Source organism: Rana temporaria, chromosome 5 (genome assembly GCF_905171775.1).
Source record: "Rana temporaria chromosome 5, aRanTem1.1, whole genome shotgun sequence".
NCBI classification, from domain to species: domain Eukaryota; kingdom Metazoa; phylum Chordata; class Amphibia; order Anura; family Ranidae; genus Rana; species Rana temporaria.
The window spans coordinates 19,679,585-19,692,783 of record NC_053493.1 but is presented as its reverse complement, the minus strand read 5'-3'; the positions used below and the strand labels follow the sequence as shown (position 1 = coordinate 19,692,783).

Genomic DNA, 13,199 nt, shown 5'->3' with positions numbered 1-13,199 from the left:
TTTGCTATAATAAATATCCCCCAAAAATATTTAAAAAAAATATTTTTTTCTCAGTTTAGGCCGATACGTATTCTTCTACATATTTTTGCTAAAAATAAAAAAAAAGCGCAATAAGTGTATATTGATGGTTTGCGCAAAAGTTATTGCGTCTACAAAATAGGGGATAGTTTTATGGCATTTTTATTATTTTTTTTTTTTTACTAGTAATGGCGGCGATCAGAGATTTTTTTATTGTGAGTGCGACACTATGGCGGACACATCGGACACTTTTGACACTATTTTGGGACCAGTCATTTATACAGCGATCAGTGCTATAAAAATGCACTGATTACTGTGTAAATTACACTGGCAGTGAAGGGGTTAACCAGTGGGGGCGAGGAAGGGGTTAAGTGTGTCCTAGGGAGTGATTCTGACTGTGGGGGGCTGAGCTACCAGTGACATGACACTCATCACTGCTCCCGATGACAGGAAGCAGTAGATCACTAGGCAGAACAGGGAAATACCTTGTTTACATAGGCATCTCTCTGTTCTGCAGCTCCGTGACACGATCGCGGGACACCGGAGGACATCGCGTCCGCGGGTCCCGTGCCGCTGGAAATCGGAATTTCAGAAATTCCAAAATTCATAGATCCATATTTTCTGATTTTCGAATTCTGAATTTTCAAATTTCTGAATTTCGAATTTTTGGAATTTTCAAATTTTCTAAATTTAGAATTTCCTAATTTAAAATTTTCAAAATTTAGAATTTCCGAATTTTAAATTTCCGAAATTTAAATATTACGAAATTCCAATTTCCGAAATTTAAATATTACAAAAATTCCAATTTCCAAAATTCCGAATTTCTGAACAATTAGTAAATTCGAAATTTCGGAATTTGAAAATCCGAAAATTCTGAAATTGAAAAATTCTGAAATTGAAAATTTCAGAAATTTCGGAATTAACGAATTTGTCAAAATACGTTCAATGAATTCAGAACTAAACAAATTGCACATGTCTAATCAGAAATACATCACAATCTAACATCAGCAGGAAAACACAAAGGGCTGGATTCAGATACAATGGTGTATCTATCCGCCCGGCGTAACGTATCTCAGATATCTCAGATACGTTACGCCGCCGTAATTTAGGGCGCAAGTTCTGTATTCAGAAAACAACTTGCGCCCTTAGTTACGGCAGCGTAACGTATGTGTGTCGGCGTAAGCCCGCCTAATTCAAATGTTGATGATGTGGGCGTGTTTTATGTATATTAACTGTGACCCTGCGTATTTGACGTTTTTTACGAACGGCGCATGCTTGAAATTCTGCCGCAAATCGTCATTGCTTTCGACGCGAACGTAAATTATGTCCAGCCCTATTCGCGAACGACTTACGCAAACAACGTAAAATTTTCAAATTTCGACGCCGGAACGACGGCCATACTAAACATTTGTGCGCCGCATATATGCCTCATATAGCCGGGGTAACTTTACGCCGGGAAAAGTCTAACGTAAACGGCGTAAATGTACTGCTTCGGCCGGGCGTACGTTCGTGAATTCGCGTATCTAGCTGATTTACATATTCTAGGCATAAATCAGCGTACACGCCCCTAGCGGCCAGCGTAAATATGCAGTTAAGATCCGACGGCGTAAGAGACTTACGCCGGTCGGATCTAACAGAAATCTATGCGTAACTGATTCTAAGAATCAGGCGCATAGATACGACCGGCCAGACTCAGAGATACGACGGCGTATCTGGAGATACGCCGCCGTATCTCCGTTGTGAATCTACCCCAAAATCCGTGCACACGATGCACACTCCTCAAAATCCTTTGTTTTAGACAGTTTTTTTTAATTAATTTTTTATATGTGTAATAATGCGAAGTCTAAATAAAATAGTAACTAACCCTTATGTTTTATTTCAGGCAATTGTGATATCACGGGTGTCTCAGACAGGTAAATAATAAGTAAACTGATCTTTTTCTTTTGCGTCAGCTTTGGGTGAATGGGGGAGATTTAGGCTCCATGGACACTTGCGTGACTCCAAAGTCGCACGATTTCCAACTTTACACTCACATCAAGTAGTGCAAGCGTCTTTTCTAAGTTGCACTGATCTGAACAGCTGCCATTGAAAACAATGGGCTGCGACTTGCCATGCGACTTTATAGTCCAAAGTCACATGACAAGTGGCACAAGTGTGGATGGAGCCCTACTAAAACTGGCGCACACAGAATCTGGTGCAGCTTTGCATAATAACTAATCAGCTTCTAACTTCAGCTTGTTTAGTTAAAGGGTAACTCCACTTTCGTAGGGGGAAAAAATTAGCAAATAAAGAAATAATAATATAGCCTGTACAATTGCGACACAAGTCATATCCTAATTTAATGTTATTAAAAATGACCTTTCCTTTTAAATCTGCAGCCACTGTAATTTTCTATAAATGCAAAGCAATATGGCTACATGGAGTTGTTCACTGTGATCACCCGGTCACTGAGACTCCGGTGATATGGGATCCGAGTAAGGGATCGGTCCCAGCCCCTTACCACGTGATGAGCTGTCAGCCAATGAAAGCTGATCATGTGATGTAAACAAAAGCTCAGTAATCGTTTTTTTTTCTCCTCACGCTGACAGCATGAGGAGAAAAAAGCCAATCACCGGCTCTTGTGCAAGGGACATCGGTCCCGAAGAGGAAGAGGCACATCCGCCTCATCTGTGCCCACCAGTACCGCCTGCCAGTGCCCACCAGTGCAAAAAAAAGTGCCACCTATGAATGCACACGAGTGCCACCTATCAATGTCCACCAGTGGTGCCAATCAGTGCCTCGTCAGTGCCACCTAGCAGTGCTGCACATCACTGACACCCATCAGTGCCCATCACTGCCACCTATCACTGCCACCTATCATTGACACTTCTCAGAGCCCACCAGTGCATACCTCCCAACTTTCTGAGATGGGAATGAGGGACAAAAGCAAAAGTATGTAGGCATAGGACACACCCCTTGTCACGACCCTTAAAGGAGAATTGTATAAAAAAACAAGATTGGTTAAACCCACAAGTGCTTTTTTTACCACTACTATTTCTTTATATTGGCTTTTGGAATTTACAAATGCAGCAATTTAGAAATCGGATGAAAGGTTTAGCGCTGGAAAACACTTTTTGGTAGATAAAAAGTGCATTTTATATACATCTATACAGTATAGATCAGACCAAAATGAGGGACAAATGAGGAGAATGAGGGACAGAGGGACATTGCTCCAAATCAGGGACAGTCCCTCGAAATCAGGGACAGTTGGGAGGTATGGCAGTGCAACCTATCAATTACCTTCAGTGCCACCCATCAGTGCAGCCCTATCAGTGCCCATCAGTGCAGCCTCATCAGTGTACATCAATGTAGGAGAAAAATTACCTGTTTGAAAAATTTTATAACAAAAAATAAAAACCGCAGAGGTGATGAAATACCACCAAAAGAAAGCTCTATTTGTGGGTAAAAATGATAAAAATCATATGGGTACAGTGTTGTATGACCGCACAATTGTCATTCAAAGAGTGACAGCGCTGAAAGCTGAAAATTGGTCTGGGCAGGAAGGGGGTTTAAGTGCCCAGTAAGCACGTGGTTAAGCTGTGCCAATAAAACCCAGAAGCTAGTTGGTTTTTAATGCAGAGCTGCGCCAGATTCTGTGTGCACTAGTTTTATTAAATCTCCCTCTATATGTACCAGAATTGTAATATGTATTGTTCAGGACAAAAAATAAATGCCAATATAAGAATAAAAAGAAAATGAGGCTAGGTAAGTATGAACTATTGCAAATGAATATGATGTATTTTATATGCAGCCAGCAGATGGCGCTCCTCAGCTTCTTTTCATGTTTTCCTCCAGGCTCTCTGTAGCTCTCACTTGTCACAAGCTATAACCCTCCTCCTTACTCCTCTGAGCACTTTGCAGGCACCTTGAAATAAAGTAATATTAAACTCTTTTTAACCCCATTTAATCTACTTCTTTGGAGAAGGAGGAGCAGGGACAGGATTGTATAGTGCTAGGCTTTAGGGCTTTGTATGCGTGTCTGCTGACACAGCGTATGGAGGATAGGGTTGCCACCCTTTTCTTCAAGCCAAACCTGAACACTTTAGCAGCGCACAGCAATTTTATTTTTAAGGGGGAACACTGTGGACTCTGGTGTAAAGGGGTACTCTGATTTAACGGAGTTACTGCTCATCAAACCTCCCTTGTACACCAGAGTTCTCAGCATTCCCCCTTCAAATTAGGGCCCTTTAAAGCCCCCCTTTTATATTAGAGTCCAAAGGGCACCCCTTACATCCGAGCTCCCCTTCCCTTAGTATACCCACTTGCTTGGAGGCAGGAGAGAAAACTTCCAGCCCACACATCCCTTTCCCGAGGCACAGAACACCAGGGATTGGAATGTGGGCAGGCTGACAGAGGGGTAGGGGTGGGAAGGGGAGGAGCAGATCAAACCCTCTCTCCTATCCATGTATGGGGGTGGGGCCCGTGTGCACACCTGTGCACTTGGCATTTGTGGTACTTGATTACTTGTGGAGCCACAGTCTATTCTGAATATTGTGTCTGGGTTTCAGATGGTCTGAAACCTGGACATGCGATTCAAAATCCGAACTGTCTGGGTGAATCCCGGACAGGTGGCATCCCTAAAGGAGGTGTGGAGGTGTGGTCCCAACCGGGAGGAAAGAGGAAACAAAGGAGAATAATTCTGACAAGCAGAATACAAAGCAATGAAAGGTTTGAAAGGAAACACACACAGTAGACTGGATATTCAGATTCTGGTGCAGCTGTGCATGTTAGCCAATCAGCTGCTAACGCCAGCTTGTTCCATTAGGCCCCTTTCACACCAGCACACTGATCGTGTTCGCATGTCAGTTCTTCAGGCAGACCTGATCGGACCACCCATTGTTTTCTATGGGGCAGCGAATGTCAGCGGAGTGTCCGCTGTCACAAGCCAGCATCCGATCTGCTAAAAACAGACGGGTGGGGATACGTTCTTTGGGGCGGGCGGAAGCGGTGTATACAGGGCTCCCAAAACGCCCTGCCCATTGAAATGAATGAAAGTTCATAAAAATACCAGTTAATCTGCAAGAAATCCAATGAGCTCCTGACTTCCTGTACTGAGCTGACCACACTGGCTCTGCTGCCCTGATGTCTCAACCAGTGTAGTCATCAGGGATGAGCGGAGGCCTAGTCCGAAGTCTGAGCAATCCCGCCAAGAAGCCGTCACTGCAGACCGCTAATCCTAAACAGCTGCGTTTTTTCCCTACCCCGAAGCTGCATATACAGTGCCTTGAAAAAGTATTAATACCCTTTGATGTTTTCCACATTTTGTCACGTTACAACCAAAACCGGAAATGTTTTTTTATTGGGGTTTTATGTGATAGACCAATACAATGTGGCACATAATTGTGAAGTGGAAGGAAAATGATAAATTGTTTTCAACATTTTTTACAAATAAATATGTGAAAGTGTGGGGGGTACATTTTTATTCAGTCCCCTTTACTCTGATACCCCTAACTCAAATCTAGTGGAACAAATTGCCTTCAGAAGTTACCTAATTAGTAAATAGAGTCCACCTGTGTGTAATTTCATCTCCAGTATAAATACAGCTGTTCTGTGAAGCCCTCAGAGGTTTGTTAGATAACCTTACCAGGCAGGTCAGGGATAAAGCTGTGGAGAAGTATAAAGCAGGGTTAGGTTATAAAAAAAAAAATAATATCCCAAGCTTTGACCATCTCACAGAGCTCTGTTCAATCCATCATCTGAAAACGGAAAGAGTATGGCACAACTGCAAACCTACCAAGACATTGCCGTCCACCTAAACTGACCGGCCGGGCAAGGAGAGCGTTCATCAGAGAAGCAGCCAAGAGGCCCATGGTAACTCTGGAGGAGCTGCAGAGATCCACAGCTCAGGGGGGAGAATCTGTCCACAGGACAACTATTAGTCGTGCTCTCCACAAATCTGACCTTTATGAAAGAGTGACAAGAAGAAAGACATTGTTTAAAGGAAGTCCCATTTGCAGTTTGTGAGAAGCCATGTGGGGGACACAGCAAACATGTGGAAGAAGGTGCTCTGGTCAGTTAAGACCAACATTTTACATTTTGGCCTAAAAGCAACACTGCACATCACCCTGAACACACCATCCCCACTGTGAAACATGGTGGTGGCAGCATCATGTTGTGGCAATGCTTTTCTTAAGCAAGGACAGGGAAGCTGGTCAGAGTTGATGGGAAGATGGATGGAGACAAATACAGGACAATCTTAGAAGAAAACCTGTTAAGGCCCTTTCACACGGGGCCTCCGTGTGTCCGTCAAGCTCAGCGGGGATCCTCCGTAAAATCCCCGCTGAGCCGTCGGCTGACAGGGCGGTCCCCGCCCTGCCTTTCCTCCGCTCTCCCCTATGGGGGGATCGGATGAACACGGACCATATGTCCGTGTTCACCCGATCCGATCCGCCAGACGGAAGAAAAATAGGATTTTCTTCCGTCCGATTTTGCGGAGCTTTGCGGAGGCGGGTGATTACGGGTGTCAGCGGATGGTCATCCGCTGACGCCCACAATCACATAGGGACCAATGTATGTCCCGTTTTCATCCGCAACGGATGGATGAAAATGCGGACATACGGTCCGCACGTCTGAAAGGGGCCTTAGAGTCTGCAAAAGACTTGAGACTGGTGGGGAGGTTCACCTTCCAGCAGGAGAATGACCCTAAACATACAGCCAGAGCTACAATGGAATGGTTTTGATCAAACCATATTCATGTGTTAGAATGGCCCAGTCACAGTCCAGATATAAATCACATTGAGAATCTGTGGCAAGACTTTAAAATTGCTGATCACAGACGCTCTCCATCCAATCTGACAGAGCTTGAGATATTTGGCAAAGAAGAATGGGCAAAAACTTCACTTGCTCGATGTGCAAAGCTGGTAGAGACATCCCCAAAAAGACTTGCAGCTGTAATTGCAGGGAAAGGCGGTTCTACAAAGTATTGAAAACCATTTATCATTTTCCTTCCACTTCACAATTAGAGCCCATTCACACCTCCGCGACAAGATACGCCGCTTACGAGGCGTATTTTGCTGCGAGTGTGTAACTTTTTTTTTTTTTTTTAACAAAGCCTTCCCATTGCTTTGTATGGCCGAACGCCAATGCCGCCTGAAAAAAAGGGTCCGGGATTTTTTTTCAGGCGGCAGGCGTACGGCGTCTATGAGATGTGAACCATCTCCATAGACAGCAATGGGAATTCTCCCCTCCAGCGGCACCAGGGTCCGGCGTCGGGCGTTTTGTCGCGGAGGTGTGAATGGGGCCTTAGAGCCAGTTCACACTGGGGCGGCACGACTTTGGGGGCGACTCGGCCAGGCGACATCTAAGGCGACTTGCAAAATGACTTCTGTATAGAAGTCAATGCAGGTCACCCCTGAAGTAGTACAAGAACCTTTTTATAAGTCGGAGCGACTTGCGTCGCTCCTATTAGAACGGTTCTATTCACTAGAATGGGATGCGACTTGTCAGGCGGCTGCGTCGCCTGACGAGTCGCCCCAGTGTGAACCGGGTCTTATGTGCCACTTTATGTTGGTCTATCACATAAAATCAATAAAATACATTTACATGTTTGGTTGTAACATGAAAAAATTTGGAAAATTTCAAGGGGTGTGAATACTGTTTCAAGGCACTGTATAGACGCCTCTTGTATATGTGAAGAAGGGAAAGTCTCAGTCACTTCTGATCAGTGGCGGCTGGTACTCAACATTTTTGGGGGGGCGCAAACGAAAAAAAAAAAAAAAAAACAATTGCAGCCTCACTGTGCCCATCAAATGCAGCCACTGTGCCCATCAAATGCAGCCACTGTGCCCATCAAACGCAGTCACTGTGCCATCAATTGTCACCACTGTGCCATGCCATTTTACAGCGATTTTCATATTTTGATTTTTTTTATACATACAGCGACAACTGATGAGTCTTCTATTGTTAAGGACACGGCGGGGTCGGCTTCCCGGCATGCACTATTCACTGGTTAAGGATGCCGGTGGCTTGCCGCTCCTGAACACTTGTAAATACTCCTAAACACTGCAAAAATGCTGACAACAAAAAAACTAAATATTAAACTAAAGATAAACTTTCAGTGGATCCCATCCCTAAAGGGGCTTTTCTTTTCTTTTTCTACCTTATTAATTTCTACTGCCCCCACCTCCATGCTCACTCACCCTCTCTGATAGTTTTCTTCTTTTACATTTACAGTCTGTAAAGCTTTTCATTGTGTTTCCGGTTTCCATTGCAGAGAAAACGTCCTTCCTTTTGAAGATCAAGTTTTATTAAGAGGATACCAAAGATCCATCATGCGGTTTTCTCTTGTGGACTGGAGCAGAATGCCCCCGTCTTTCCAGAAGCGCACTGCAGAGCAGCCCTGCGACCCGCCTCCCCTGATATCGCTGGAGTTCAGATAGAAGTGGGTACCGGTGGGCACTGAGAAGGCATTCCACTCAGTTGTAACAATTCTTTATTTAATGCATTGGTCCAAGAAAACATTAAGAAATAAACGCCCTGTGCTCATATTACACCCAGGGCTAGACTGGGACAAAAATTTGGCCCTGGACTTCATCCAGACTGGCCCACTTTGACAGGTCTCTCCCATGGCGGCCGGACAACTCCCGCACCCCCCCCCCCCCCCACGGCCACCCAAGCCCCCTCTCCCCTTCACTAGCCTCTAGCCGTTCTACTTTATTAGAGTATAATGGCTGGTACTGGTACTTTTATAGGCAGTACCAGTGGGGAATCTAGACATTATTTCACCCGGGGCAAAGAATCAGTTCGGTGCCCCCCTTGTGGGACAAGATTAGACAGAAGTGAGAAACTCCCAGGCCATAGCTGTTAAATCAGCTGTCCGTCCCCTCCCCCATGCTCCTCTGTCGTCCCCCCATGCTCCTCTGGTCCTCCCTCTGCTTCTTTGTTCCCCCCAGGTGAGCGCTGCGGGGAGGGAGAGACAGAGGAGCGGAGGGGGGCGGCGGTCCGCTGTCACTGAAACCGGCCCACTGAGCCATCGGCCCACCGGGAAACTCCCTGTAGTCCCAATGGCCAGTCCATCCCTGATTACACCAGTGATTTTTCTGCTGGTGAGAAGCAATAAAAATTCCATTCTTACAGGCAGTCAACTGCAGAATTACCAGTGCAATATGGCCTTTAAAGTAACACCTTAAAAAAGAACCACAGTTTAAAAAAAAAAAAGTAGCCCATTAAAAAAAAAAAAAAAAAAAGATTTCACTGCAATATCTTCAGCCCTGTGTTGCTTGCCCAGCAGATGGCGCACCTCCTCCAAGTTGACAGACAGAGTCATTTAAAAGGGTTGTAAGGCTTCGTGTGTTTTCACCTTAAAGCAGGGGTTCACCCCAAATTTTTTTTTTAATATTACAGCAGAGCCAGCATAGTAAGGGCATTTACTTTCGGCGGGGTTTTTTTTTTTTTTCTCCGTACATACCTTTATATTTTGTTTTTGTCCAGGGCTTCCGGGTTCCGATGACTGCGGGACTGGGCGTTCCTATCCTTCCATTTGATGATTGATGGCTTGTGAAACAGGTGACCTGTCGCACAACGCGCGTCACCAGATGTCGGGAAATAGCCGAGCTGCGAGTCGGCACTAAACGGCGCCTGCGCAGTCAGCTCTACACGGCGGGCGCAGGCGCCGTATAGTGCCGACTCGCAGCTTGGCTATTTCCGGAAATCTGGTGACGCGCATTGTGCGACAGGTCACCTGTTTCTCAAGCCGTCAATCATCGAACCGAAGGATAGGAACGCCCAGTCCCGCAGTCATCAGAACGCGGAAGCTCTGGACCAAATCAGAAAATAAAGGTAAGTGCGAAGAAAAAAAAAAAACTGCCGAAAGTATATGCCCTTACTATGCTGCCTCCAATGTTAAAAATTCTTTTTTAGGGTGAACCTCCACTTTAATGCATCCTATGCATTAGGTGAACAAACACCTTGCACTCTCCGGCCCCCCTAAACCCCCCCCCCCCCCTGTTTTACTTACCCTATTCTCGGATTTCCGAGGGCGCGATCCCGCGTCGTTCTCCCCATGGCTGATCAGCTCTTCATTGGATAGATTGATAGCAGTGCAGCCATTGGCTCCCACTGCTGTCAATCAAATCCAATGACGCCGGGGCCGAGTCATACAATTGGCGGTTATGGACGCCGATTGTATCACACTAGAGCGTGCCCACAAGGCAACCCCCTCGGGAGAGAGCTTCCCAGAGGGGGTTAGCTCTTGCAGGGAAGAGCCGCCGTGGGACCCCAAAAGAGGAGGATCGGGGCCACTCTGTGCAAAACAAACTGCACAGTGGAGGTAAGTATGACATGTTTTTTTTTTTTTTTTTAAGTGCACCTTTAGTGTCACTTTAACTCACTTCTGTGAGCTCCGGTTGTCATGGACCTGCCCCTTGTGGTCCCATTTTTATTGCTCTGAATGGCGCTAAAACATGTCATTAGGTGAATGCCGCTCAGTATAGGAGTAAGGACCAATCACCATCACTGCAGGAGAAATGATAAAGGATCCATGATGTCCAGGGCCTGGACAGGATCATTGATGTATTCATTAAAATTAAACTCCACCTTCATTTGGGGAGCACATCTTACCTGTACAGGGTTTCACTTTTTTTTATCCAGGAGATTCTGTCCATGTGATCAGTCTGATGATCTGGGAACACCCGCTTGCAATGCAGGAGGGAATTCACAAACACACCCACTGCACACTTCACGACTTTTTGAGATGGGACTGAGGGACACCTATCAGCAAAAGTATGCAGGCATAAGACACACCCCTTAACCACTTAAGGACCGCCTAACGTCGATATACGCCGGCAGAATGGCACCGCTGGGCACAATCACGTACCTGTACGTGACTGTATAAAGCCCAGCGGTGGGTTGCGGGCGCGCTCCCGCGACCCCGTCCGAAGCTCCGTGGCCGCGGGACTCGCCGACCCGATCGCCGCTAGAGTCCCGCGATCGGTCCCCGGAGCTGAAGAACGGGGAGAGCCGTGTGTAAACACAGCTTCCCCGTTCTTCACTGTGGCGCTGTCATTGATTGTGTGTTCCCTAATATAGGGACGCACAATTAATGATGTCAGACCTACAGCCACACCCCCCTACAGTTGTAAACACACATGAGGTCACACTTAACCCCTTCAGCGCCCCCTTGTGGTTAACTCCCAAACTGCAACTGTCATTTCCACAGTAAACAATGCATTTTAAATGCATTTTTTGCTGTGAAAATGACAATGGTCCCAAAAATGTGCCAAAATTGTCCGAAGTGTCCGCTATAATGTCGCAGTCCCGAAAAAAAAAAAAAAAAAAAAAACGCTGATCACCGCCATTAGTAGTAAAAATAGTTTTTTATAAAAATGCCATAAAACTTTCCCCTATTTTGTAAACGCTATAAATTTTGCGCAAACCAATCGATAAACGCTTATTGCGATTTTTTTTTTTACCAAAAATATGTAGAAGAATACGTATCGGCCTAAACTGAGGAAAAAATATTTTTTTTATATGTTTTTGGGGGATATTTATTATAGCAAAAAGTAAAAAATGTTGCATTTTTTTCAAAATTGTCGCTCTATTTTTGTTTATAGCGCAAAAAATAAAAACCGCAGAGGTGATCAAATAGCACCAAAAGAAAGCTCTATTTGTGGGAAAAAAAGGATGCCAATTTTGTTTGGGAGCCACGTCGCACGACCGCGCAATTGTCTGTTAAAGCGACGCAGTGCCGAATTGCAAAAAGGAGCCTGGTCTTTTACCTGCATTTTGGTCCGGGTCTTAACTGGTTAAAGGAGAATTGTACAAACCCACAAATGCTTTTTTTTTTTTACCACTACTATTCCTTTATATTGGCTTTTGGATATTACAAATGCAGCAATTAAGAAATCAGACTTTTTGATAGATAAAAAGTTCATTATATATATATATATATATATATATATATATATATATATATATATATATATATACACACACACACACACACACAACTATATAGATCAGATCAAAATTAGGAGGAATGAGGGTCAGAGGGACATTGCTCCAAATCAGGGACAGTCCCTCGAAATCAGGGACAATTGGGAGCTATGCCACTGCAGGCTCCTTGCTCTTTACCACACACAGTAAAATTGATGGATGGAAGTGTCAGTATTCGGGTGAGCCATAAACGTTAATATTTCTCACGCTAAGCTCCACAGGCTGAATAACAGAAACCACTTTCTTCCCTCATGCACGCTATACAGCAGGGGTAAGCAACCTGAGGCCCTCCAGCTGTTGCAGAACTACAAGTCCCACCATGCCTCTGGGAGTAATTGTAACTGCTAGCCTTGCAATGCCTCACGGGAAATGTAGTTCCACAACAGGAGGGCCCCAGGTTGCCTACCCCTGCTATACAGCATGGATAGAGGAACCCCCTCTGCCAGCCGCTGCACCTGTGGTTATCTTAATACCCATGCAGTGGCTGCATTTACTGTTTAGCAGAGAAACTTTCACCCATCTCCATACATTTTTTTTTTTTTTTCTTTACTTGGGTGTTGCCAATAGGGGCCCACCCATGGCTTGAAGTTCAGCCAATTCAGCAGGAACCAGACAAAATTCAAGCCTTGTGCATAGATCCCAACTTTCCCTGATTTGGAGGGACTGTCCCTGATTTGGAGCAATGTCCCTCATTCCTCCTCATTTGTCCCTCATTTTGGTCTGATCCATATACCGTATTTATCGCGGTATAACGCGCTCCCGCGTATACCGCGCACCCCTAATGTGACCCCGAATCCTGTGGAAAAAAACGTTTTTTTTGTACTTACAGTTTTGGTGTCTTTCGCGGCGTCCATCGGCGGCCTCGTCGGGTCCGGCGTCCTTCTGTGGCTTCGGGTGTCCTCTTTGGCGGGTCCGGCGTCCTTCTGCGGCTTCGGGTGTCCTTCTGCGGCGGGTCCGGTGTCCTCTTCGGTGGGTCCGGTGTCCTTCTGCGGCGTCCTCGCTCGTTTCCCGCGCCGAGTTTTGAATACTGCGCCGACATATACCGAGCGCAGTACACTCGGGTATAGTCGGGCAGTCTCGGCAACTTCCGCGCTCACGTCCTGGACCTACAGGACGTCAGCGCGGGTAGCCGAGCATTGCCGACAATACACGAGTGTACTGCGCTCTGACACTCGTGTATTGTCAGCAATGCTCGGCTACCCGCGCTGACG

At 45.6% G+C, this 13,199-nt stretch overlaps 1 protein-coding gene across 1 annotated transcript in view; it reads left to right on the top strand.

The window, feature by feature from the left end:
- LRRC72 (leucine rich repeat containing 72) overlaps nucleotides 1–8,628 on the top strand; it is a 45,092-nt gene extending 36,464 nt beyond the window's left edge. Inside the window, exons 8-9 of the mRNA XM_040354282.1 lie at nucleotides 1,901–1,931; nucleotides 8,270–8,628. Coding sequence (XP_040210216.1) covers nucleotides 1,901–1,931; nucleotides 8,270–8,435 — 197 coding nt within the window. The 3' untranslated portion in view covers nucleotides 8,436–8,628. The remainder of the gene's footprint in view (nucleotides 1–1,900; nucleotides 1,932–8,269) is intronic.
- Nucleotides 8,629–13,199: the final 4,571 nt, after the last annotated feature.